Here is a 27,711-nt window from a genome sequence, read left to right as displayed (position 1 = left end):
CTTTTCTGTCAAGGGTCGGCCATCTGGTTTGTGTGTAAGCAGCTTAACCCAGAGTTTCTTTCCCCCTTATAACCCAATGTGTTATATGTCTATAGTCTATCTACCTCCTTGTGTTTTTTTTATGAAGTCTTTTTATGAATATAATGGCTATCCTACAAGTACAAATGCAGTACTTAATATTTGTAAGTAAAATCATCCACCTCACCCACCTTTAACTGCTGCTCTAGCAGTTGTATTTGAAATTCTGTCTTTTTCATCTGCAGCAAGATCCTCTTAAAAAAAAAAAAAAAAAATCTTTTCTTCCCCCTGGGATGGGTTGAATGCAGAGAATGAATTTCGCTACATGTATGTGTATGTGACAATCAAGTACCTTTACCTTAAGTACACCTTGTACAGCTGTTTTCACAGGGAACTACTTTATATGACCACAACATTACAAAGAATTTCACAGTGCCAGGCCTTTTTAATTGTATTGTAAGTCATGGGCCAATGCTAAACATCTTAGAGAGCCAAGTTGGGCTGTGGAATTGGATGGCCCCTCTTCCTCGTAGTCCCCAGCATTGCTTTGTGTAAAGAAATAAGGTGCAAGTTTTATCAAGGTACACCATCAGTTAGACTGTTAGATGTAAGGTGTAAACCTCAATAAGCCTCTCTGTATCTTCCATTGTGGCAGCTGACAATGTGTCTTCATCATCCTCCTCTAAGGAAAATGTAAAACATCTAGTTTTCTCTTCTCTAATCCATTATGAACTATCTGTGTCTATTTTATCTACTATCTATTTTGAGTATTAAGAGTACTTACAGTTGCATGGTCTGTTAGCAGGCTCCACCAGATGGATTAAACTAGGCTATCTGTAACTGTAACTGGTAGAAAATGAATGATAAGTGCCCAACATAATTCAAATTAAGTTTTTACAACAATGCAGGCCACATCACAATTTCCCAAATAAATAACTCAATTGAGTCAACATTAAAATAGACTGAAATATGTCTATAGGAACAGAATCTGAAAAAAACGAAACAGGCATCAATTAGGCCAACAAAGATTTGTACCACTATAGAAAACCAGTGTGCGGAGTTGTGTCTATGGTGATGGGTGGATAGCTAGCACTAACTAAAGCACGCTTCCACCAGAGAAGCCCTCAGGCCGGTTACACACTGCCTGCGTGGCGTGAGCGTGGCGTTTCTGTCAGCTGCGTGGATTTTTCTATGTCTTTACACACCAGAAACGTGTCTCACGCTGCTGCTAGCCTTGTGTGGACACATGTATGTTTCCCATTGATAAAATGAAATGCCATGTTAAACATAAATATATACTGATCTGATTACAGCAAAGACAACGTCGGCAGTATTGACGTGCAAAATAGGCTACAGAATATTTCGTTCTGTATTGACAGGTGCAATGTTACAATATGTTTAATTTGTATTGTGTCTAAACGACATATAAACATATTTTCCTATTCTATTTTGCCTGGAAAACCTTCCAACACGCTTGCGTGTCGCGTGAAAAATAGGCGTCGGTTCTATTTCTAGCAGGCACGGGTTTTTGGTGCGGCTGGAGCCGCGCCTGAGACGCGTGTGTCACACAGGCTGTGTGTAAGCTCTAACCTGTTAACATGGGAGCCGAAACATGAACGGACACGCCGCTTACGCAACGCATCCAGTGTGTAACCGACCTCAGTCATAGCTTGCCCACTGTTCTGACAGAGGACCATCTCTTCAGGCCTCCACTTTTTTTTATTGGCTATAATGGAGGTTGAATTTGTCCATTAAGCACACATTTGGAGACTTAGCTAAATGCATAAGTGCATTTAATGTTACTTTCAAAGCAGTTTTAGGATGGCTGAAAAAGTTACTTTGTTAACTTCGAAAATTCTACTACTGTAGCCTACAACACAACAACAATTGAACAATTGCTTGAAATAAAATGAGCTATACCTGTTTTTGTAAGCTATGTTTTTTTACATTGCATCTTCAGTCACTGTCAAGTGCGTTTTGTACCTTTTGGTTTGACCTAAATGAATATAAAGCAACTTAAGACGCTAGACGCTAACGTAAACTAACTACTATCTTATCTTATACTATGATAGTGGCGATAATTTCTCTGCGGGGTTTTGGTTTGTCTATGACAATACAAGTGACACCTTCCATCAGTGACATTTAATCCACTGTTATAAAAATAAAAGAGCAGGTTTACGCTGTAACGTTAAGTGTTTGAAAGGTTATATTTTGAGTAATAGGAGGTAATAACTGACAGGTATATTTGGATGTTTTGTTGTTTTGATGAAGCTTGGCTGGCAATTTCTTCCCGTTAGCTTGTGCTAAAGAAGGTTTAACATGGTCCACAACCATCATTGTACTGAATGCACAGGATTCTTTTGACGTTAAATAGAAGAAATACGTTCCTTCAGTTTAAATTTTTCTGGTCCATTTGGCTTTGTTAATTATGAAGTGTGTCATTACATCATGATCTTAAATGTACTGTTTTTTAGGGGGCGTTTCACGCTGCTGGAGGAGTATTACATCCAAGCTCATTTATCATTTATCGCACCATTGTTGTTGAACACCACTGTTAAGACATTATATAGGGTTGATTTGTGTCTGATTAATTATTGAACACAGATGATAGACCCCTAATGTGATGACCCCTTATAGCTGTGTTTTGACTAATGTACCTCATGTCTTCTCCGGTTTACCTCAGGGGGATCAATGTGTTTTGCCAGATGAGTGCCCATGTCACCATAATGGTCAACTTTATTACAGCAACGACACCATCACCAAAGACTGCAACACATGGTAATGTATGCAGTTATCTCATTGCACCATACCCCTTTAACATTTAATTACAGTATCTTAACTATACCTCATTCATTCCTGCAGTGTTTGTAAGGAGCGCCGCTGGCACTGCAGCAAGTCCGCCTGTGCTGGTGTGTGCGTGGCAACTGGCGACCCGCACTACGTAACATTCGACGGCCGCTGTTACTCTTTCCTGGGCGACTGCCAATACATGCTGGCAAGGGAGAACAGTGGTTTGTTCAGTGTAATTGCAGAGAATGTGCCATGCGGGAGCACTGGCGTCACCTGTACAAAGTCGGTCACCCTCAGCCTGGGAAATACCGTCATACATCTGCTGAGGGGTAGGAGGGATGGTGTTATAGGGGAAGCAGAGGATGATGGAAGGAAGTAATAGGAGGTAAACTGTCTTGTCTTTCTCCTTCAGGTAAAGCTGTGACAGTAAATGGGATGCCAGTTAGTCTGCCAAAGTCTTACAATGGCAGTGGTCTGACTTTGGAAAGAGTCGGCCTGTTTGTCTCCCTTTCCTCCCAACTGGGGGTCACTCTGCTATGGGATGGAGGTAAGATACACACACATTAAATTCCGCAACCTTAAATAATCTCTCACTGAACCCTTTCATGCTCCGTGTCATGTGTCTTTCTAGTCATTTGTTTGTGGATGTTGTTATGCATTATGCCTTCGGTCTGCTCGAATGTCCGTCCCATTTTTGCGAACGCGATATCTCAAAGCCTTGAGGGAATTTTTTTTCAAATTTGGCACAAACATCCACCTGTACTCCAGGATGAAAGATTTTGGTGGTCAAAGGTCTAAGTTCAAGGTCACTGTAACATTACAAAACACGTTAATGGCCATAAAGAATTAATATGCAAATTATGACAACATTTCACACAAATGCCTAAAATGATGAAATGATGACAGTTTATATCCAAAAGGTCAAAGGTCAACTTCACTGCGATATCACAATGTTCTGTAAAAACACTTATCTAGCCATTACTCAACGCCATAACTCAGGAATAGAAGGGGAGATTGACCTTGATCATATTTCACATTTGGTCGGATACTGAATTAGTGACACCTTTTTGATTGGTTAGCAGCGGAGGCATACAACTGTGAGGCAGTATTATTATAATTTTTTTACTTATTCATTAATCCTTATATGGCTTTCTTATTATTGCCAAAATATAAATTTTCTATAAATAAGCCATTTTTATTGTAGAAATGTATTGGAGAGGCAAATAGTTCTCCAAGCATATGTCTGAGGCTGTAAATGCTTTAAGGTTATTTAACTTGACTTATTTAACAAATCGGTGGTAATGTTGTTGTCATTCCACATGTTGTCTCCAGGTATGCGTGTATATGTGCGTCTGGAAGCCCACCTGCGGGGTCGGGTCGGGGGCCTGTGCGGTAACTTTGATGGAGACACAGAGAATGACTTTACTACACGGCAGGGCATTGTGGAGTCTACAGCAGAGCTGTTTGGTAACTCCTGGAAGGTCAGCCCCTCCTGCCCTGACGTGGCAGACCAGGACCTACGAGACCCTTGTGTTGTGAGTTCAATACAGACACATTGTTGCAAACTCAGTTTGATGATGAACTATCTTTTGCTCTCTCTTTCACATACACAGACTTGCCAAAGTAAACTAACTTCCCCCTCCTTGTGTTGTTCAGCTGAACCCCCACAGGGTGACCTGGGCCAGAAAAAGGTGTGCCGTACTGACTCAGGAGCTCTTTTCTCAGTGCCACCCTGAAGTGCCCTTCCAGCAGTATTATGACTGGTGTGTCTTTGATGCTTGCGGGTGAGCGACAGCGCTAATCTACACAGTACTACAGTTTCTCGAAATTATCTTTTGAAAATATGTAATCTACTATGTACAGTATTTGTGCTCTATGCATGATGCTTCAGTGTAAAGAAATGGCTTTCTTTCATGTGTGTGTGTCGGATAAACAGACACACAAAGCAGAGATCTCCTCTGGGTGACTTGTGCGTCGGTATCAGACCCTGCACGCTGTTATTTGCCGGGGGTTACACACCCACTTGGGGCCCAAAGGCTCTCTGCTGACGCCCATTAACGTTCCCACATACAACAAAATAATAAGAAAAGAGCAAATACTGGCAGAGGGCAGGGTCTCTCTAGATACAGACACCTTTAAACACTTCTAGTAGGTCATAAGTGATGATTGAGAGGGATTATTGTTGTACGGGTCTAAACATTGTTTTATAGGAAAATCATTTATCAATTATACCTTTTTTTAAATTCTAAAAAAAACATGTTGAATGAATTTCCTACCTCAGAAAACGTTTTTAAAGCCTCTTTTTCAAATGTTTTGAAACATACTTTGTTAAGTTTCTAAATGGGATGCCTCTTCTTCTGTTTATTGATATATTGGTAACATTTGTGGTCCATTACTGCCACCAACTGGGAATATGCATAACTGCCCTTCAATCAGCAGAGATGTGTATTTCTCCATCCTCTTGCATGATCCTGCATGTGCTTCTTCATAAGCATGCTTGTACACAAACAGTTTTATAGCAGAGTATCAAAACATTGCTACTAGTGGTAAAAAACTGTACAGGGTTATCTTGAATAGAAAGTATGTAATGTTCATATTTTATCATCAAACATCATTCATTTGTGTGTGTTTTAGCTGTGACTCAGGTGGGGACTGTGAGTGCCTCTGTACGGCCATTGCTGCCTATGCTGAAGAGTGTAACCGCAGAGGGGTTTACATCCGCTGGAGGTCCCAAGAGCTCTGTCGTATGTGCAATTCCCACACACGCCCACACTCACTGTTTTCTCTATTGTTCTGTAACCTTTATTTTCTTGCTGTCTTTTTTATTTTATAGTCTCTTGTGTCCTTTATTCACTGCAGCTCTGCAATGTGAGAATGGGATGGTGTACGATCCCTGTGGTCCGGCTTGCTCTCCATCATGTCCCAGTGTTCAGCAGAGTCCACACACCCAGTGTGGTGCTCTGTCCTGTGTGGAGGGCTGCTTCTGCCCTGCTAACACGGTCCGACACGGTAAGCCAGATTTACCAAACTAATCCGGAACCACAGAGGGTGATATACACTTGGGAGTAGCATTTGTATATACTGTATTTACCAGCATATTTGTGTAAGTTACGGATCGTCAGATTCGCTTCTAAAGTTCCCCTTGACAAACACTTAGTGGGTATTCATACCGAAATAAGCGATCCGGAGATTTTCCACAGGGTGGCGCGGCAGGGGGGTGTCAATGAAACGGCCCATTTGTGTGACGTCCCGTTATGTTCTTTAAGACCACAACAAAGAACAAATAGACTTTATATTTCACAGTTACGGTTTTCCGTCAGATCGTTTATAGATATCCACATTTCCGACTGCACTTAAAGGCAGCTTTGTTTCAAAGGAGAGAGAGAGAGAGAGAAAGAAAATAGACAAGTGAGACATAGCGAGTGATTTGTTGTTGCAGGAGACATTCAGCTGTTACACAAACTCTCAGGCAGTTCAGTGCTTGTGTTTCGTTTTTTACCCTCATAGTGTTTTAAAACGTTCTTGTAGCAGCGATAAAGGCAGTGATGTTTCCTGTTTCCTGTACGTAGTCTATATCCACGATGTTCCACTTCCAGGATTGCTCCGTTGCTGTCGGAAATTCCACCGGATGTCACTCTTTTTGGCTGGATGTCCATTACCTTCCGCTTTCTATTTGTTGGAATTTAAAATGTACCGGTGGATTTGTGAGGACTATGGTTAACTGCTCCTCAGATCTCTGCAGGGTAAATCCAGACAGCTAGCTAGACTAACTACTTTTGAACGTACACATGTTCCACCAAAACAAGTTCCTTCCTGAGACTATTTTGCAGAGGCACCGTGGCTTCGTCCGACGCTTAGCGCCGCCCAAGACGATTGTCCATCCATCTTCGTCCGCTTATCCGGTGTCGGGTCGCGGGGGGAGCAGCTCCAGGACCCCAAAACTTCCCTTTCCTGAGCCACATTAACCAGCTCCGACTGGGGATCCCGAGGCATTCCCAGGCCAGGTTGGAGATATAATCCCTCCACCTAGTCCTGGGTCTTCTGAGGCCTCCTCCCAGCTGGACGTGCCTGGAACACCTCCCTAGGGAGGCGCCCAGAGGGCATCCTTACCAGATGCCCGAACCACCTCAAACAAGATGATTGTGATTGTTTAAAGAAATGCCAATAAACCAGAGCATGTTTTTCTCCCATCCCGGAATGCTGTATGGACTAGTCAGACCCTCCTCCGCAGTGCTGTGGAGGAGGGTCTGGCACAGCGAGACTATACTGTATGGGATTCTTACACCGCTCAAACCATAGCTCAAAACACACTGACAAGTCTGATCTCCTGTTACATGATTGGCCACCGCAGCGATGTGGGGTTGCGTTTTTCCAAAAGTTGAGTCAGTCTCAACTTTTCCAACCTAAACACACTACACCCATTCAAAATGAATGGATAGACCTGCATTTTTGCCGGACTGTCTGACGGCCGACGCAGGCAGTCTGAACGCATCTTAGACCATGACAAGGTATCTGCAAAACTAAAAGTAGGATTTCCTTGAAATTGCCAATGTGTATATACATAATTTCCAGAAGATGAATTTTGGTGACTCCTTGATATTTTCTCTGGCACCACCAACAGGCCAGAACATTAAAATATAATGGACAGAATCCACTGAGCACTTCCATGCTTCCTAGCAGATGAACCCTTTAGTTTTGGACACACCATGAACATTGCCTCCAGTCTACCCTCATAGCAAAATGTCAAATTTGCAAACAAGATGGCATAAAAGAAAGTCTCTTGATTTTAATGAGCCCATTATTCTTTTTGTCTTGAGTCACCCTCAGGACTAACTTTCTTGCCTTACAACTGGCAAAGAAGAATTGAAGAATTAGAAGAATTGTCAATGTTTTCTGTTTTACAGGCGACAGCTGTGTAGTTCCCATTAAGTGTCCATGTGAGTGGGAGGGCTCCATGTTTCCACCTGGAACTACCATCACTCAACACTGCCAAACCTGGTCAGTCAAATTAAAGGCTTATGAACTTATTCCACTCCCTTTCCTATAATAATCAAAATTGAAGTCAGAGCGGTTTCTTTGCCTTTGTGTGTCCAGTTCCTGTGAGGATGGTGTGTGGCAGTGTAAAGGTGTGGCTTGCCCTCCTGCACCCCCACCCTGTCTGGAATCCGAGTTTACCTGCTCAGGGGGGCGCTGCATCCCCTCCCAGTGGGTGTGTGACAACGAGAATGACTGTGGTGACGGCTCAGATGAGATCTGCCCATCCACCTGCTCTCCAAACCAATTCCGCTGTACCAGCACACCAAGGTGAATCCAAACTCACTTTAGTTTATCACCATGCACAATTTCTATGTGTGGATATATTAAGGAAGACTAATAACTAAGGAATTAAGATCAGATACGATGAGGAATCAATCATGAAGTCATACTTCCAAGCCTTTATTGGAGAATGGAGGCATTATTTACAAAATAGGCCAAGGATTGCCCACTGGCTGAATGTCCGGAGCAAACTTCCTCATCTAACAGCTAAACAGTACACTAAATATACATTTCTGGAAACATTTGAGATGAAAAACAGGCAATGCAACAGAACAGAATCTTAATCTTAACTGTCAAAATATAGTGACATATAGTAAATATAGTATTTTTTTTAAGTTACTAACTGTGGCTTTAAAGGCTCTGCTCAGGCATGTTGAACAAAGTTTAGAATGTAAGTGTTGGCATGATAGCATATTATCACACTAATATTTTAACCTTAACATTACATGTAAGCTACAACCCAGAATGTTAACTTGGTAATGTGAAATTACATGCTAAACATCAGCATGTTAACTTCGAACAGATTGCCAAATGTTTTTTGCACTTTGCTGCTAGAATGAAATTCCTGTAGTGAATAAAGTGAATTGACCCAAATCTCTACAGTGGACCATGTTTGAACCTGGCTCTGCGTTGTGATGGCCACCCAGACTGTGGTGACCAATCAGATGAAGAGTTCTGCGGACCTGCCACCCCCATCCCCCTGTGCCCACCAGGGGAGTTTCAGTGTGCCAATGGAAAGTGCCTGTCAGCCAGCCGTGTGTGTGACGGACGGCTGGACTGTGGTTTCGCTGATGGGTCTGATGAGCAAGGTAATCTATCACTCTAACCAGCAATATACACTATTCAAAGTCAGCTTTATTGACAAACTATCACACAAAAAAACTCTATCTACATGATTTCATCAAAGAAAGGTGCTCTATTAAAAACTCTAATGAGCAAGGTACTGTTATTCACAGACTTTATCAGGTAAGGTACTTCTTCAGCAAATTTAATTAAGCACAGCATTATTTTAACAATTTAGTAAATTGTGTCTTGTTTTCTGTGTTTTTACATGTGGGCGTACTTGCATGATTGCTTTTCTTTACGGAATGTATGTTACTATGTGATGAACTGTACTTTTGTTGGTCCAGACTGCGGAGTGGTGTGTGATGAGGGGGAATTCCTGTGCGCCGGAGGACGTTGCATTCTCTACCTCCACCGCTGTGATGGACATGATGACTGTGGGGATCTCAGTGATGAGAGGGGGTGTGTTTTTTAGTTGGTATTTGGGAGTGTCAATGGTTAAATGGACTCGCATTTATGAATATGCTTTGAAGAGTTTGTCCTGAAGGTCACTAATATCAGAGACCCTCAACAATATTTTAAGAAAGTTACAGCAAATAAATGACTAATGGTAATCATAATCATAATCTAAATGTTTTGGCTGGTTATAGTTGTGTGTGTGCACCGGGGGAGTTTCAGTGCCCTGGGGACCTGTGTGTCCCTGCAGACAGAGTCTGTAACGGACACAGAGACTGCCCCTTTGGAACAGACGAAGCTGTCTGTCCAAGTAAAGGTACACATATTCTTACAGCATTTAATTGTGTTCGCTATAAGTTAAATATGTATTTGCCCAAAGCCATCCTGCATGGTAAATCCGTGATCAAATGTCATCCTTTTTGTTACTGGCAGTGACCTGTGCTCCTGACCAGTTTGCCTGTAGTGACGGTACATGTGTTGCCACCACTAAGTTGTGTGATGGAACAACAGACTGTCCAGGTGGAGAGGATGAGAACAAAACCAACTGCTACACTGTTACCATAACACCCTCACCCTCACCTGTCACCCCAACTATGCCCACTCCAGGTAAGGATAGTCATGATTCAGTTTTTAAACTAAAATGATACAATTTTAGTTTAGGATATTTTTTCAGTATTCAGTGTTTCTCTTATACACCCCTGTTTCTCCAGCTTGTAGGTCCTATGAGTTCAGCTGTGCCACTGGTTGGCAGTGTGTGCCTACGGCCTGGCGTTGTGATGGAGAAACGGACTGTATGGATGGTAGTGATGAGCAGGAGTGTAACGCCCCCTGTGGCCCTGGCCAGGTGCCTTGTCTTAGTGGGGACCAGTGTGTGGACTACCATCAGCTCTGTGACGGGACCCCACACTGCAGGGATGCCTCAGACGAGAGTATTGACTCCTGTGGTAAATTACTTTTAATACAAATGGAAAGGTGCCAAATGACAAAAGAAAATGTCATCAGGCAACAAACAGTCTTTGTCTAAAGAGGTGTGTATGGACACTGACAATAATTCTCGCTGAATACTAGGCTCTACTCGAATACCTCCCTGTCCAGGCAGCTTCCTATGTGATAACCGCACCTGTGTGAACATGTCGCAAGTGTGCAACGGCGTTCCAGACTGTCCACGCGGCGAGGATGAGTTATTGTGTGGTGAGTTCTCATGAGATAAGGAGAAGAGAGAGGTGAGAATAGAAGCGAGGATAGATTGAAGAGATGGAGCATGGACTAAAGATAACCTTACAAAATGTTCATTATTGTGTTCAAAGAGTGGAAGATAGGGAATACAAAAGGAAAGCAAAGAAGAAATGAAGAAAGGGAAGCATAGAGAGAGGAAGAAATAAAGGAAGGAAACTTGAAGTCAGGGAACATCCCAGTCTACCATATTCACAAAATTTGATGGTGACAGATCTTGTAATCTCTGACATGTTTAATAATAATTTTGAAATCTTGCTCTGTCCAGATAAAACCATCTCACCAGTGCCACCTGGCAGTAGGAACACCACTGTCCTCTGCCCGGAATTTACCTGTATGGATGGATCCTGTGTCCCCTTTAACATGGTAAGTGTAAGACTGACATGATTTCCTCCACCAGCAAGCCATATTTAGGTAGTAGTGGGTGATCGAATAGGTAAGAAAAATGATAACATGCTCTTTTGTATGTACAATGTTAGAGGAAGTTCCAGTTGTTGCATTGCATAATTGCATCACCTTCTATTAGCACTTTTGTGTATTTGGACAGGATTTCCTCACAGGCGGTGAAGGCCTAGAAATAATTAGGCAGTTTCATATTGTCCAGAAATTTTCTAAAATTATTTAATGATGTTTAAAAAAATAATTGTTTTACTTAAAATGATTACCTTTTAAAAATTAAGAAAACAAAAAACATTATTATATGGTTTAAAGGAGAACTATTATGCTAATTTTCAGGTTCATATTTGTATTTTGGGTTTCTACTAGAACATGTTTAATATCATCATACTGTCTGTCTGAATATACCTGTATTCACCCTTTGTCTGAAACGATCCGTTTAAAGGTGTTGTAGGTCGGATTGTGAAGATCAGGACTGAGCCAAAAAATTTGAACAATGACAACTTCTCAGTCCCTCCCCCCTTTCCGCTAAAGCCCAAAACGGTCTCTTAAGCCCCTCCCCCCCACAAGGGAGAATGAATGCATGTGCATGAGCAGTGATTGACACGCAGTTAGACACCCCCCCTTGGCCCTGATTGGTGCATCTGAACAGAGAGCTGTGGATTTTTACAAATCCCACTACAGGCTGTAGGTGGAGCCAGAGGAGTCGGATTATTTTTAAATGACCTGCTTCATGTAGTTCTACTGGAACATAGGGTCAGTTTCAGCAAATATGACAGAAAGGTAGTTTTATAAGGCTTACCTACTGCACCTTTTAAGCACCTGTCTCTTTAAGCCCCCCCTCCCAAAAAAGCCCAGTCTACTTTAATTGGTCAACTTTTTTGGGTCTTCCGCAACCACGCTCACAGCATCTGCACCGTCATTGCACCCAGGGAATAACTGTAATGGCAATATAGCAGCACTTTCTCAACTCAACCTGATTTATAATAAAAAAAGACATGGAAATCTCACTTTTTACAATATGGGATCTTTAATTAGCAGTAATCTTGGTTAGTCATCATCTAAACTATATAAAACATTCCATTTATTTCATTAAGTTAAAGAAATGTTGGCATTAAAATTTATATTACATTAAAAATGAATGAAAGCAGCAACAATGGGCTTCCCCCCTCACACACATTCCTGTTCACTAACCCCACTCTATTACTTAGGTGTGTAATGGTGTGGTAGACTGCCCAGACTCCTCACTAGCACCACTTAGAGTCCCCACTGATGAGCAGGACTGTAGAAACTGGAGCTCCTGGGTTCCGTGGAGCCCCTGCAGCACCTCCTGTGGTACAGGCTACATGAGCCGGCAGAGAACCTGCCCTCCAGGAGATCCACTGCACCACTGTCGGGGACAGGACTTCCAGAGGCAGCAGTGCTTCAACATTACATGCCCTGGTAAGGAGATGGACGTGAGCTAAAAGAAGAAAAAAAAAATTCAAAAATAAACGTTCTCAAAGTCTTGATGCATAGTTTTATAATATGTACAGTATTTGTTTCTAAATTGTGATGCTCTTTCTTCCCCTCTCCAGTGGATGGACGGTGGCTGCCATGGTCGAGCTGGTCGAACTGTTCCAGCGGATGTGGTGGAGTGCAGGTCAGACACAGAGGCTGCATCCCTCCTCGCTACGGAGGCCAAGACTGTTCCCAGCTCCCTGGACCATCCAACCTAGCCATGGAAATCAGTAAGAGCTGTCTGTAAACTAATGTTGAACTGAAATAAATAATACTGACTTGGCTAAAAACCACTGGTCAGAATGGATAGGAATGTCTGTCTTGTACAATAATAAGGGACATGACACTAAAGGTAAGAGAGAAAATATAGCCGTTTTAGTAAGAACAGATGTTTTTCGAACAAATCAATCTGCGTATAATTTTTATGAATAAAGAAATTATTATTAAAAGAAACTCTTAATATAAATTGATGTAATCTTAAAATGTTGGCAATGTATTTTTCATATGATAGTGCTGTTTCAAAATGCAAAAATTGAACAAAAAAACAGGCTCATCTCACAAAAAATGCTAAGAAGGAATAAACAATAAAAAAAGAACTATTCTCCTTTTCTTCCTACTCTAGAGCGTTGTCCTGACGATGGATGTGCCAACACCAGCTGTCCCACTGGGCTGGTGAGACACAGCTGTGCTCCCTGCCCGGTGTCCTGTGCCCACATCAGCAGTGGGACGACCTGTGATTCAATAGCACCCTGCTCCTCAGGTCAGTCAGAAGAAATCTGGAATATCTTGTGCTCTAAAATAAAAGTTCATTTTGACATTTCTCTCACAAGACTTTTTCTCACAATGAACTTGTCCCTAACTCCAGGTTGTTGGTGTCCGGCGGGCCAGGTGATGAGCCATATGCAACGATGTGTGTTACCAGAGGAGTGTGTGTGTGAGGTGGCAGGTGTGCGCTACTGGCCGGGCCAGCAGATTAAGGTGGACTGTGAGATTTGTGTTTGTGAGAGAGGAAGGCCTCAAAGATGCCAGCCTAACCCAGACTGTTCAGGTGAGTATTTCAAATACACATAATCTGTTGTTTCAATTCAGGATCAACATCAAATCCACAGTTGACTTTTGCCCACAAACTGGGTATCGTTCTTACCTTAAAGTCTGAGCAATCCTACACAGTGAGTTTTCTAATACTGCAGTGGACTGTGGCTGGTCATCATGGTCTGAGTGGGGAGAGTGTTTGGGGCCCTGTGGTGTTCAGAGTGTCCAGTGGTCATTCCGCAGCCCAAACAACCCCATCAAGCATGGAGACGGGAGAACGTGTAGAGGAATTTACAGGAAGGCCCGCCGGTATGTAGCCCTCTACTCATGGGACTGTTAACTACTTTTAATGTTTCTACTACTCAACTTTTCCACTACTACTACTGTCTTAGTGTCTAACACCATGCACTTATGAGCAAACACACATTCCATTCCATTACTCGTGAGTGTGTGTGTGTGTGTGTGTGTGTGTGTGTGTGTGTGTGTGTGTGTGTGTGTGTGTGTGTGTGTGTGTGTGTGTGTGTGTATAGGTGCCAGACAGACCCCTGTGATGAGTGTGAGTACCAGGGTCAGTCCCATGCTGTGGGAGATAGATGGCGGTCAGACCACTGCCAGTTATGTCACTGTCTGCCCAACCTTACAGTGCAGTGTTCCCCCTACTGTCCATACGCTGTCAGTGGATGTCCACAGGTAAGATTATAAGTGTGGGACTACACTTACTGTATATGCTTGAGTATGTGCCCATGTTTTACAGAAATATGATGCCGTACATTTACATATTTATTTGAGTATGTGAGTATATGGGCTAAAAGGCATCTGTTTTAATCCTATCTCATGTAAACAATCCAAATACCCCCCGCCATTGTCCACAGCTCTGCTTCCTCTGCATCCTTTGCTTTTCCTCTACATAATTGTGTCCCATAGCAACTCTTGAACACATACGATTGAGTCAAATGGTGATTGTTCTTTTGTTTGTGCAGGGCCAAAGTCTGGTGCCTGGAGAGGGAGACAGGTGTTGTTACTGCCAAGGTAAAATCATAACCGTTGTTCTGCTATCTACACTCAATAAATGTCTTCCTGTTTAATGATGAATGAAAGTATTTCCATTCACCAATTATAAACAACTGACTGCACTCCATGGTTACTAATGTTGCCACTGAGTGATCATTAATGTCAGAGATGACGCTGATCCCATTAAATGATAGAAAGAATCCTTTTTTATTTGTCCCCCCCTTGGAGGGAGTGTTTTATTTTCCTTGTTGTCCATACACATGTCCTTTTTTCTAAGGTTGCTTGTATCAAGAAAAGCTCACATCTGCTAATCCAGGGCAGAGAGAGGAACCCTTGCTCCCCTCTTTTTCTGACCACAGACATATCCCACATTTTACTGTTTACTGTACCTGCTAAAGAAAACTCTAAACAAGAAAATGGTAGTTGACAAGAGACCCAACAGTATATCAAACACTATCTGCGGAGTCAAACATTTCAAACTTGATAGAAATAGCTCAGGGTTTTGTGCCAGAATATGTAGTAGTAGTAGTAGTAGTAGTATTTTCACTTTTGTATAAACTTAAAGATGCATGAAGAGCTTTTGAAGATGAAGAAAATGAGATGAAAAGAGAGGATTAGTCAAATAAAATCTATATAAAGATCTTACTCATTTAGTTCCTTAACAAGAACATTACAGCCACTCCAGATATAAGGTCCAGTTCATTCTTGCAAACGTTGCGATAATAAAGTGAGTGTTTTATGACATTAATCTCTTTATTCTACAACTACTCTGTAGAAGGAATTGACAACATTCTTGTGACAATAAGCCCTGTCACTGTGACCACCAAGCCAGCAGAAGACACTACACCTCTGATTCCCACATATCCACTTCCTCCTGGAGGTTTGTGTTTTTCTCATGCCATTTCACAGGTAGAGCATGTAAGCTTTTATTAAGCATCTATGATTATTATTCAGGGGTTTATCTATTTCCACTCATATTTTTTTCTTGGAATCTCACCTCACCTCCTCTGTTCAGATGAGTGTTGGGTTCCTCTGGGCGTTCAGACTCTCCCAGCCTCCAGTTTCAGTGCATCGTCACAGCAGACTGGTCACCCCCCTGAGGCAGGTCGCCTCCATGGGTGGGACCCCCATAGGGACCTCCAGGTACAGTACACTTTGCCGATAGATTTATACAATACAACCAGACTTTATACTGTTCATCCTGGTGAAATTTCTTCGAGCCACATTGCTATATCCCAAAAAATATTTTTTGACTAAATTTAAACTGAGTTTTTAAACTGGAATGAGCAACAAAATGGTTGACAGTTTTGGTGACATAAAGAAACTTGAATAAGTGCTTTTTTTTAACTGACCATGCCTGCTCTTCACACTCGTCAGGTGCTCTTCTGCCTCTGACCACTGAATTGCTATCATGGTCTCCTGGGCCTGAAGGTTCAAGGCTTAAGGGATGGCAATGTCGGTTGGTTGGTCGGTCGGTCAGTCAGTACCTAGACCACTCCAGACTGTAATGTTTACAATACATTTTTTTACCATGGCATTTGGCACAGACATTCAAGGTCTCCTGGGGATGAATCTGAATGTCCTTGGTGATCCGCTGACTTTACCTCTTGTGTCAGCAGCAGCATTACACTTTTGGTTTTGAGTGAAAAGACTTGACACCTTGCCATAACCTTTGGTACAGACATTTATGTCCAACCTCAAGATGAATTGTAATCTTGTTTCTTCTGCATCATCATTTTAAATGTTTTTATTTTTATTTATTGTACACTTTGGTTGCTGTATATACTAAGCTGTATATCCAACTTAACACCTATTAATGCGAAAGTGCTTTAAAACCAAATAACTATGGTTGACAAAGACTGTCGTTCAATGACATGGTGTTATATTGTCAATGCACAGTATTTTCCCCTTTACATCACCAACTCTGTATTTATACAACAGTCCTAATGAAAGTAGCGTTTGCAAGTCTTTAACATGCAACATTAACATTACATGTAATCTGCAAAACATGTATCTGCAGGGCTGGAGTCCGGAGCCTGAGGAATATAAGGACCTACCACAACGGAGCCCTGAGGGACACACTAGCAACACACAAAGTCCATACCTACAGATAGACATGCTGAAACCATACAACATCACTGGTAAGCATCGTGCAGGTCCGTAGTACAAGTACAGATTGAAATGCTGGTTTACTAAATCAATTTTCATTTCAATTTCAATTTTATTTATAGTATCAAATCATAAAGTTATCTCAAGACACTTTACAGATAGAGTAGGTCTAGACCACACTATAATTTACAAAGACCCAACAATTTCCAAAACAAAAATTGGCAAGGAAAAAATTCCTTTTAGGAAGAAACCTCGAGGGGTGAGGAAAAACTTCCTTTAGGCAGAAACCTCAGCCATACCCAGGCTCTTTATGGGCGGCATCTGTCGCTGCCGGTTTGGACACAGACACTGATACAGATATACAGATATGGAGAAATATGATTCATAATAATGAAGCAGTTAGAATGATGAACAGTGGCAGTTATAGTAACAATAAAGATAGTGGAACTATGACTAGATAAGTAGTTGTAGCAGCTCAGGGCATAGCAGGGCGTAGTGGGGCGTTGCGGAGCATAGTAGGGCATGGCACAGCAGGGCTTCGAGCAAGACCACAGCAGCTGCAACCATGATCTAGGTGCCACCCCAATCCAAGGAAAACTGCAAGGCTAGAAAACATAAGGACTCCGGGGAATAAGCTTGAAAGTCATTAAAGAAGATCGTGAAGTCCTCACACACAGAGCTAAAGGAATACATGGCTCAATAGAGCTGTGACTCTCAGCCTGGCTAAAGTGCTGAAAAGAAACCTGGGGTTGTTCTTATTTTCTTCTATTAATGATGAGTAATAGGCTGCTCTGGCATTTCTGAGGGCCTTCCTTTATGTTTTCAGATGGTTTTGCCAGTCTAAACGAGATTCTTTTAGTTTGGTGGAACGCCATTTACTTTCAAGTTTTCGCGGGGTTTGTTTTAATTTGTGGGTATGGGAGTTATACCAATGTGCTAGTTTCCTTTGCTTCATCATCTTCTTTTTGAGAGGAGCAAAACTAACTAAAGTAGTCCGTAGCGAGGCCGCAGCACCGTCTACAAAATTACCAATTTGGGAGGGACTAAAGTTAACATAGAAGTCCTCTGTTATATTAAGCCATGGCATTGAATTAAATGTTGCTGGAATTACTTCCATGAGTTTAGTTATAGCACTACCAGATAGACATCTAATGTAGAAACTTTTATTATGGCATATAGTCAGGTAATAACAATTCAAAAGTTATTAAAGAATGGTCTGATAATAAGGGATTCTGTGGAAATACTATTAAATCTTCAATTTTGATGCCATATGCCAGCAGAAGGTCTAGGTGTGGTTAAAACAGTGAGTGGCCTTATCACACTCTGACTGAAACCAATTGAATCTAGAAGTGAGATAAATGCAATACTAAGGCTGTTGTTGTCAACGTCCACATGGATATTAAAATCACCTACAATAAGTACTTTGTCTGATTTAAGAACTAAACATGATAAAAACTCAGAGAATTCAGATACAATTTCAGAATACGGACCTGGAGCTCGGTAGACAACAACAAATAGAATTGACTGTAGTGTTTTCCAGGTTGGATGTGAAAGATTAAGAACAAGGCTTTCAAAGGAGTTATAATTTAGTTTAGGATTAATTAATAGGCTTGAGTCAAAGATGGCTGCAAATCCCCTTAACCTAATATGATCTACTATTTCAGTGGTAGTTTTAATTTGTATTAGTTTTTGAGTACAACTCCTCTTTTGTTTACCTTATATTTAATTGATTTGAGTCGGGGGACAGACACCATGGTTATGGAACCAGGAGTGGGTAACTGCTCTAAAGAAAGCGCAGAGAAGCGTGTAGCACTGCACCTCTGATTCCTGGTTTCAACTCTGGGTTGTCATGGTTTAGGACCGGTAAAAGACTCAGGTCAGATTCTTGCGGCGCTGTCCAAAGTGGAATGAATGCCATCTCTCCTAATCAGACCAGGTTTTCCCCAGAACGCAATCCAGTTCCTATGTGAGATTATGTAGCCTACTGTATAGCAGTAAAATAAATAAAATTATTTCTATCCCTCTACCGTCCTGTAGGTGTGCTTACCCAGGGTGGTGGTATGTTTGGCACATTCGTGTCCAGCTTTTACCTCCAGTTCAGCCAGGATGGCAGACAGTGGTACACTTATAAAGAGTTGGTTACTGATGCCCGGCCTAGAGCCAAGGTTAGACATCAAACCCACCAAGTCCATGCAACTTTCCATGATATACATCGATGGCCACTTGCCATTGCTTTTTCAGATCATAAAATGGATGTATCACCATTTTCCCTTCAGGTTTTTCATGGTAACGATGATGATGAAGGGGTGGCACAGAGCCGATTGGACAGGATGGTGTTGGCGCAGTTTGTCCGCCTGCTGCCACACGACTTTCAGAATGGCATCTACCTTCGACTTGAGATCATGGGCTGTGGAAATGGTTAGTGGATAGTTTAATGCTACTTTACTTTGGTATGTCATTTTTTTTTTTTTTTTTTTTTTTTTTTTTTTTTTTAATTAAATTTTTTTTTTTTTCATAAAAAAAAAAAAAAAAAAAAAAAAAAAAAAAAAAAAAAAAAAAAAAAAAAAAAAAAAAAAAAAAAAAAAAAGAAAGGGGAAAAAAAAAAAAAAAAAAAAAATATAAAAATTTTTTTTTTTTTTTTTTTTTTTATTTTTTTTTTTTTCCCCCCCCCCAAAAAAAAAAAAGAGGCAGAAAGAGATTTTTGTTTTAAAATGGTCGCTGTGTGCCAGCAGGTCCACTGGGAAGTGTTTGTGATGGAGTTAATGACTGTGGGGATGGATCAGATGAGATGTACTGTGGTGAGCTTACCAACCTAACACACCTTGGTTTCATTAATTGTATAAGAACCATGCAACTGTAAAGTCTTATTATTAACGGTTTTGCCAATTATTTGTGTAGCATTTGATCCTGCTGCTGTTTAAAATGGGCTTTGTAAGTCACACATACCAAAACTGAATATAGAAATCCTTCTCACTTCGTCTGACCATTCTCCATATGCAGGTACGCAGCCATCCCCTACAGCCGTCAGTCCACGCAGCTGCCCTGCTGGTCAGTTCTCCTGCCCCCCACCAGGGGGCTGCATCGATGCAGTAAAACGTTGTGATGGGATCCCCCACTGTCCCAAAGGAGAGGATGAAACTGGCTGCCATCCCTACATCACTACCCAGTCAGACAGGTACTGCAGTAGAGGATATTATCATGATTTGTAGCTGTGGTAATAACAGTTGTAGTAATTGTGATATTTGATAGATCACGTGGTTATTCCACTTCTGCATTGCGCTTCTTGCTTTGTATGTTATCTCTGCTAATCCAGCTCTTCTTTCATTCTTTCTTGGTGTTGTAAAATAATCAAGAATGACTTTCGGAATTTTCTCTGCTTTCATGTTGTGTGCTAATTTACAGACCACACACACCTACCCCTGCTCCTCTTAGGACTCCATCCAAGGCTGCTGTCACTTATCCTGCAGTAACACCAACGGTAATCGAACACTTCAATTAATCATGAGTTCCTTCAAATTCTTCGTTTGTGTCACAGATGTTTATTCCTCAATATGTCCTTATTTTCTTTTTAATCCAAATGTAAGAGTAATGGATTAGAGATGGTTCTACCAGATATGATAAGTATGGGTCAAACTTTTTTTACTTAAAAATAGAAACAAACACAAGAACATGCTTTAGCATGTTGACTATCGATGACTATCGATGCTATTGATGCTGAAAAAACCTGTGATCATTGTGACTGGCCTTTAAAGCAGGGGTGGTAAACTTAATTTCCCTAAGGGCCACACTGGTAAATGAGAATCATAGTAAGGGCCAGATATGTAGAGTTTATTGCTTTTATGTCTTTGAAAAGTCAAATATCTTTTACTGTATTATTGTCCCATATAGTCTTCTCACCTACGTTTTGGTCAACAAAAATGTTGAAGAAAATGCCAAAAAGCATCAAAAACATCATATAAAAAAACAAATACCGGAAAAAGTTTTAAAAAACTTCGTAAAAAGCCTCAAACGTTTGTAAGTGTCTAAACTTTGTAAAAAGTGATAAAACAACTAGGTGGGCCAAATTTTAGTGTGATATATAACTCTAGAATATTTATGGGGGCCAGAGCAAAGTTTGGGAAATTTTATTTTTTTCCAGTCAATTGTACTTTATATTTTTTTTATAAACTTTATCATGTTAAATTTATTTTAAACGCATAAGTATTAAATGTATACTACTGAGTACATTTATTTTGAAAAAGGGTACAAGACAAGATTCAAGACACCTCTTTGAACTAGTAATTGAACTGTTTCACCCAAAGATTACAGGTGTTAATATAGGTACATCAATATCCACCCTCAATTTATTTTCTTATGTATTTACAGGATGGTGGCCCAGGATATCGTGGTGAGTGTTAAATGCAGTTTGGATGGATTTATTTTTTGTGTTTGGAGAACAGCAGCCTTTGTTAATTTCTTATTAAAAACATTCAAATCTCACTGCGTGCCAAATCTTTTATTGTGTTGTGTTTGAAATGTTCAGTTCCCCAAACTCAAGCTCTGTTGAATGGTGTTAAAATTCATCCTATTCTGCAGGCATCTGCTCCTCTCCCCTTGGACTGGAGTATGGGAGAATTCGATATGGTCAGTTGACCTCATCCTCGCACCGTGAGAACAACCCTGCTGATGGTGGACGACTAAACATCGTCCCTAACGTGTGAGTGATTGAGTCTTTGTATGGTTGACACCCCTAAAGCATATACTAGTCTGAACATTTGATGAGTTTTTTTGCATGGACCTAAAACCTTTTGAATCCTAATGTGAATAAAATATAAAGCATCCAGAAAAATAACAGCCCATATCATCTTTCATCTGTGCAGTCAGGTCATGGATCCTGGATGGAGCCCCTTACCTACAGATCCCCAGCCATATTTTCAGGTGGACTTCCTGGAACCCACATGGATATCAGGGGTGGTGACCCAGGGCTCTGAACGCATGTTGGGTTACCTCACTAAATATCGTCTGGCCTTTGCCCTACACAGCAGCCTCTTCACAGACTATACTGAGGATGGCAAGCCTAGTGGCCCTGCTAAGGTATTTCTACTAATGTGGACATTTAGTGTCTTTTATTTACCAACAGATGTTTTCTGTATTTACATTTATCCTCATATGATGAAATGTTTCATAGAAATGGTCATAAATGTGAGACAAAAAGAAAAATCGGACAGGTTATTCTAGTCATAAACTCGCATTCAAAAGTAGTTTTAGTCGTGCAACAGAAAACTCAGATTGGACAGATAGTCTAGCTAGCTGTCTGGATTTACCCTGCAGAGATCTGAGGAGCAGTTAACCATAGTCCTCACAAATCCACCAGAGGTTAGAACGCCAACACAAAGAAAATGGAAGGTGTGGGACATCCGGCCGAAGTGAGGGGACATCCGGCAGATGATGAAATGAACAGCGTCAATATGGACTTTCTAGTCATTACATATGCTCATGTGGAAGTGTCCTCTTGATTGTGGTGTAGGTGTTTGAGGTGCGGATGGTTGGCAGGAACCCTGTGACCCGCTGGCTCGATCGGCTGGTCAGAGCTCGCTACCTGCGCATCATCCCTGTAGAGTTCAGACACACCTTCTACCTACGTGTGGAGATACTCGGCTGCAGAGGAGGTAAGGAATTCACCTCTGAATGCACAACTAAAGGATATCACTGATAATTCTCAGGACTTAGATCCTTCTGTATACTAGCTCATCTAAAAGTTCTTTGTTTTACAGAACTAGTGCTGGGCGGTTCAGCCTATTTCACATCATTGTTAATATGAAACAACCTTTCCTCCTGCTCTTGTAGATGAGCTGGTGACCCCCAGTAGTGTGACCACATCTCCCTCTGGTGGTGGGAAAGTGACTGTGCAGAGCTGTAAGCCAGGCCAGTTTGCATGCCAGCGCAGTGAAGAGTGCGTCTCCGTCTCTGTGCTTTGTGATGGTCGACCAGACTGCAAGGACCACTCTGACGAGATCGACTGTGGTGAGAGCTCGGCGATATTTGGTCATACATATTTTTCATCTTCTTTTGAGTCATCCCACACCACCAATTCTTTATCTCCTATATGATTAAGTGATTGAAGTGACAGTTTATTTGACAATTTATTAATAATATAATACACTTTATTTATATAGCACTTTTGAAAACACAATTACAAGTGCTTTGCAGAAAAAACAGAACACATTTAAAACAAAGAGAATAAAATGAACTTAAAGTTACTATGTTTTAAATGTTTCTGAAACGTTGTAATGTTCCATCTATTATCATAAATGACCTGTAACAGCAAACGAGACTAACAGTGAAAAGAACGCTAGTTTTATATAGTTATCATAATGTCTCTGCCCTGGTCTGATTTTTCCAGTGAAGTCACAGAGTGAGTGAACACATTCTGAAGGGTCACAGATTTCTTTGGAACACCAGAAAAGCCTGTGTTAGTGTATGCCAGGTTAGCGGAGCCAGGTAAAAGGTAGCAGGAGAGTTCTTTATATAGGCCTAATTGTATTCTAATGTTATTCTAGAAGTTATCTGTTGTAGTTATGGCTGATACTGGGGCAGGACCATCACAGGAAAGAAGGGAATGAAACAAAGATCAACTAAAAGCTGAAAGGGAAAGTGAAAGACAACGGGTGAAACACCGAGTCAATCTCAGTCGGCCTTTCAACAGATGGAGAACATTATGGGATTGTAAATGATTCAAAACCAACCTGGAATTGGCCCTCAGATATGTAATATGTCTATCTCATTTATAAAATAACTTTACAATGCACAATGTGGCTATACATCAGAGGCCTAGATTAAAGTGATGTCCCCCCTCCATTTAGCGCAGATATTTTATTCCTTTTAGTCCGTGTTTCTGTTCCCCTACTATTTTCTTTTCCCTTGTCCCCCTGTACTTGTGTAAAGTGTCTTTTAGGTTTCATGAAATGCGCTATAGGCTAAGAGTTATTACTAGGTTGGTTGCTACAACCATTTCTCTTAATGCTTTGGCTCGTGACCCAGTGACAGTGATACCTGGTTTATCTCACGATCCATCCAAAGTAGGCTAAGTTACTGTATGCTACACTGGAAACGTATTCTCTTATTGTAAATGAATGATTTTCTGGTTGAGCAAAATATTCACATATAGCCACATTAAAGCCTCAAACATATTAAGTGCAAAATTTAAAGTGATGAAAACAAAGTTTTGATTTAGTCAAGAAATATACAGTCCCTTCCTTACTCACTTTTGTTTCATTTGTCTTTATCCTTGTGTGTCTTTGTTATGTTTCTTTCATCTCATCTTCTTCTTAAGGTACGGCTACAACCAAAGGCTCTCCAGGGCTGCAGAACCAGACCAGTTCCACAGGGGGACCAGGTTTCCATGGTGACAGTACAACAGGTGCCCCAGGCCTCCATACCACCAGGTCCCAAGGTGGTCTTCCTGGTGTGGCTAGCCCAGGGTTCACAAGTCAAACAGGACTTCATAAGACTACAACTTCAAGTACAGGTATAATCAGCTGATGATAAATCTACTTTTTACTCCTTGTTGTTGGGTTTTTATTAGTCTCCCACCTTCCCTTTTTTGGGTATGTCTGTTTGCAAGTCACTTTTGATCAATTCAGACCATCCCTTTACCCAGGAGTCACCACAGGTCAACCTGGACTGCATCCCCCTACAACCACCTATTCTGGAAGACCTGGGTTGCAATCCACAGAAGGTGAGAGCCACAACAGCCTTGCTAGTTATGCTACAACCAGGCAAGACCCATGGATTAACACTTACAGAATAGACATATATTGTAACCTTTTATTTTTTTTTTCAGCCCTGTTGATCGCTACAACCCCCTATGATGGTGGCCTACCCAGAGTGCTTTGCATGGAGGGTCAGTTTGTGTGCCGGACTTTAGGCTGTGTCGACTCGGCACAAGTGTGTGACGGCAAACCGGACTGTTTGGATGGGTCAGATGAAGAAAGCTGTGGTATGCATCAACAACCTGTCAGACTAGAGGAAGAATGAAAATAGAACAACTTCAAGTCAACAAACACTGTAAATGTAGAAAAGATGATATTGCTGATATTGGTACCTTATTGAAGATTTATAATTTCATGATGGACTTCACACACATGGAAAATATGATGTGAAATAAAAGAAAATGAAATGAATAATAATTAATGTGTAATATATGGGAAAAAAAACATGTATATAAGCATAAAGTTCTGTTCTTGTATTCTCATGCCTTATCAGGCACCACAGCCAGACCAGTGGTGACTCCACAGGGCCCCCAGGTGCCCAGCCTCTGCTCTCACAAGCAATTCTCTTGTGTCAGTGGGGAGTGCGTTCACCTGGAGCGCAGATGTGACCTGCAGAAGGACTGTGCGGATGGATCAGATGAGAGAGACTGTGGTAAGTTATAAGACACCAAAAGTGGTAATAAGACTAGAGATGTAACGATACCAGTATTGGAAAAGCCTCTGATACCGCCTAAAATGCTGGTATCGGAATCATAAAGTAGTGGAGTTTATGCACCGATCCAATACCACGTAATTTAGCCCTGAAGAAAATCTATTTTTAAAATTGTTAATTTATGTTCTTTTTCCATTATGACCGACTGTCAAACTGGATAATACAAGAAAGTTCTATGGAATTTGTTTGTTTTCGTTCATGTTTCACAAAAAGTCTAATTAATTTAAGTTTAGAAATCATACCACATATATACAGGGATAGTAGTATACAGCTGTACATGGTATCGTACCATCTCTAAATAAGACAAAACAGGGAAATTCTGATATTCTTGCATCATCCTTTTTCCTCTCCTCTAGTGGACTGCATCATGTCCCAGTGGACAGCGTGGAGTGCGTGCAGTGTGTCCTGTGGTCTAGGCTCCCTGTTCCGGCAGAGAGACATACTGAGGGAAGCTCTGCCCGGAGGGGCCTGTGGTGGAGCTCAGTTCGACAGTCGAGCCTGTTTCCCTAAAGCATGTCCAGGTGTGTCCTCTGAACCTGAAGTCAAATAGGACGCATCATTCATCAGTACCCTGTCTCTAATTCGTTGGTTTCTCTCCTGTCTCCTCTTGTAGTTAATGGCCACTGGTCAGAGTGGACAGAGTGGTCAGAGTGTGACGCTCAGTGTGGAGGTGGTGTCAGACAGAGGAACAGAACCTGCTCTGCTCCTCCCCCCAAGAACGGTGGGCTGGATTGTAAGGGCATGACCCTGCAGAGCCAGAGCTGCAACAGCCAGCCCTGCACCAAAGACATCAGCACACAGACAGGTGGCTTATACACTGTCAAACAGTAAATCCTGCTGTTGGTGTAATACTATTGCCACATTGATTATTGCATTACTGCATAATTGAGTCTGTAAACTGTCTGAACTATGTTTGTTCCCTGATTGGTTATTCAGGCTGCGTTAACAGCATGGTGCTGGTGACTGAGGCAGACTGCCATGCTGGGAGGGTGGAGCCCTGTCCTCTTACCTGCTCACATCTCAGCTTGACCAGCAACTGCACTGCAGCATGTATACCGGGTAGGACACACAGGAGGGGATGGGGTCTCATTTTGGATCTACGTCTGTAGAGTGGCGTCCAGTGTTCAAAATTAGCACCATCCACTTCACTCACCAGCCAAAAAACAATGGTAACCTATTGAGTGGCTTGTAAAATTTAAACATTAACTAGCCATTTGACTGGTGGACGGAAAAGTTTATTTTGAAACCTGGTGACGTCATTGTTTTCTTTATAATGTTGTGTACGTAGATATGAGAAATTGAGAACATTTTGGGTAAGTTTCTGAGACCCAGTGTCACAGTGAATGAATAGTTTAGAGTATTTAGATTTTGACATTGTTCTGTTTGTACAGTTCAGTATCCATTATTGCACATGACACAAGACAAAATAATCCTCTTTTATACATGTATGCTTCAAATATGCTCAAAAGAAATTGTTATTTGTCATTGTGATAATTGTTGAGATAAACAAAGTCATATTTTAATCATGGATTTGGGTGTTTTGGGTTAGTTGCCAAAATTATACAGGTATCTTGCAATTTAAATTACATTAATTTGAGGAAATATCAGCATTTAATCATTTATTGGAAATTTCAAGTAGGACTAAATTAATTGGTCTGTGGTCTATTGTCTATTAATCGATGCCCGAATGTGATTCAGTGGGTGGGCATTTTTTCATAGGTTTTATTAAATTATATATAGACAATAAAGCTAAAAAATGTCAAAGCCACAAACCTGTACTGAAGCTTCTAGAACGATAGTAGCTCACACAGGCTCATTCCCTGGACGCTGGAATGCTGATTAAGACAAACAATTGGTCTCCTCCAGGGTGTCGCTGTCCTGATGGTCTGTACCTTCAGGGTGGGCGATGTGTGAATGCCAGCCAATGTGTCTGTCTCTGGGATGATCGAACAATACAGCCAGGACAGACCGCCAGCAGGGACCAGTGCACCACTTGGTGAGAAACAGATTTATTTTTTGCTTTTATAGCGAGCCTGGTTTTCATAACTGGTTATTTTTAAAATGTTAACTAACTAAAATGTAACTTTCCAAATAAATCACATCATTACTATGCAAAATAATTTTTTCTTTATTTTGAATGACATAAAACCGTTTTTTCTGAGTAGTCGTCATATTTATCAGTTGATAGAAAGCAATATTTTAAATCACACTCAAGTTCTTCTTAGAAATGTCTTGGACAACTGGACTGCTGCAAATTGGAATGTAAAAAATGCGTATTTCTTGCCAACAGTGTTTGCAAAGATGGACAAGTAACCTGTGATGCCTCCCTTTGTGTTGCAACCTGTAATTGGTCGGCCTGGTCGTCATGGTCACCATGTGATGTAACCTGTGGACCGGGGCTCCAGCAACGCTACAGGTGAGCCTGTTTAAATTAATAGATTTGTAAGGCACTCTTTGGAACACTCCTCATTACACTTTCTAAAACACTCAATATTCACAGCAGAAGTGTGATTATTTGGAATTGTATCAATATTCTGTACTTAATGTGACTTATTTAGTCTGTTTGCTATATTTAGTACACTTTAAATGATGTTGTAGATGCAT

At 41.2% G+C, this 27,711-nt stretch overlaps 1 protein-coding gene across 1 annotated transcript in view; it reads left to right on the top strand.

Moving 5' to 3' along the window:
• scospondin (subcommissural organ spondin) overlaps window positions 1-27,711 on the top strand; it is a 204,355-nt gene that overhangs the window by 17,164 nt on the left and 159,480 nt on the right. Inside the window, 45 exon segments of the mRNA XM_039789616.1 lie at window positions 2,702-2,796; window positions 2,881-3,137; window positions 3,221-3,355; window positions 4,141-4,343; window positions 4,465-4,592; window positions 5,443-5,552; window positions 5,668-5,817; window positions 7,713-7,806; window positions 7,903-8,112; window positions 8,728-8,933; window positions 9,255-9,369; window positions 9,558-9,679; window positions 9,796-9,969; window positions 10,074-10,307; window positions 10,432-10,554; window positions 10,865-10,962; window positions 12,204-12,435; window positions 12,570-12,722; window positions 13,115-13,252; window positions 13,358-13,540; window positions 13,683-13,833; window positions 14,055-14,214; window positions 14,505-14,553; window positions 15,311-15,415; window positions 15,551-15,678; window positions 16,556-16,676; window positions 18,682-18,809; window positions 18,921-19,066; window positions 19,330-19,442; window positions 19,645-19,819; window positions 20,047-20,122; window positions 21,010-21,031; window positions 21,220-21,340; window positions 21,504-21,717; window positions 22,151-22,292; window positions 22,471-22,647; window positions 23,957-24,151; window positions 24,284-24,361; window positions 24,467-24,622; window positions 24,889-25,047; window positions 25,464-25,628; window positions 25,721-25,912; window positions 26,044-26,166; window positions 26,974-27,103; window positions 27,398-27,523. Of these exon segments, the coding sequence (XP_039645550.1) occupies window positions 2,702-2,796; window positions 2,881-3,137; window positions 3,221-3,355; window positions 4,141-4,343; window positions 4,465-4,592; window positions 5,443-5,552; window positions 5,668-5,817; window positions 7,713-7,806; window positions 7,903-8,112; window positions 8,728-8,933; window positions 9,255-9,369; window positions 9,558-9,679; window positions 9,796-9,969; window positions 10,074-10,307; window positions 10,432-10,554; window positions 10,865-10,962; window positions 12,204-12,435; window positions 12,570-12,722; window positions 13,115-13,252; window positions 13,358-13,540; window positions 13,683-13,833; window positions 14,055-14,214; window positions 14,505-14,553; window positions 15,311-15,415; window positions 15,551-15,678; window positions 16,556-16,676; window positions 18,682-18,809; window positions 18,921-19,066; window positions 19,330-19,442; window positions 19,645-19,819; window positions 20,047-20,122; window positions 21,010-21,031; window positions 21,220-21,340; window positions 21,504-21,717; window positions 22,151-22,292; window positions 22,471-22,647; window positions 23,957-24,151; window positions 24,284-24,361; window positions 24,467-24,622; window positions 24,889-25,047; window positions 25,464-25,628; window positions 25,721-25,912; window positions 26,044-26,166; window positions 26,974-27,103; window positions 27,398-27,523 (6,512 nt within the window).

The sequence above is a fragment of the Perca fluviatilis genome, chromosome 22, assembly GCF_010015445.1.
Source record: "Perca fluviatilis chromosome 22, GENO_Pfluv_1.0, whole genome shotgun sequence".
NCBI classification, from domain to species: Eukaryota; Metazoa; Chordata; class Actinopteri; order Perciformes; family Percidae; genus Perca; species Perca fluviatilis.
This window is presented reverse-complemented; position numbering and strand designations above follow the sequence as displayed.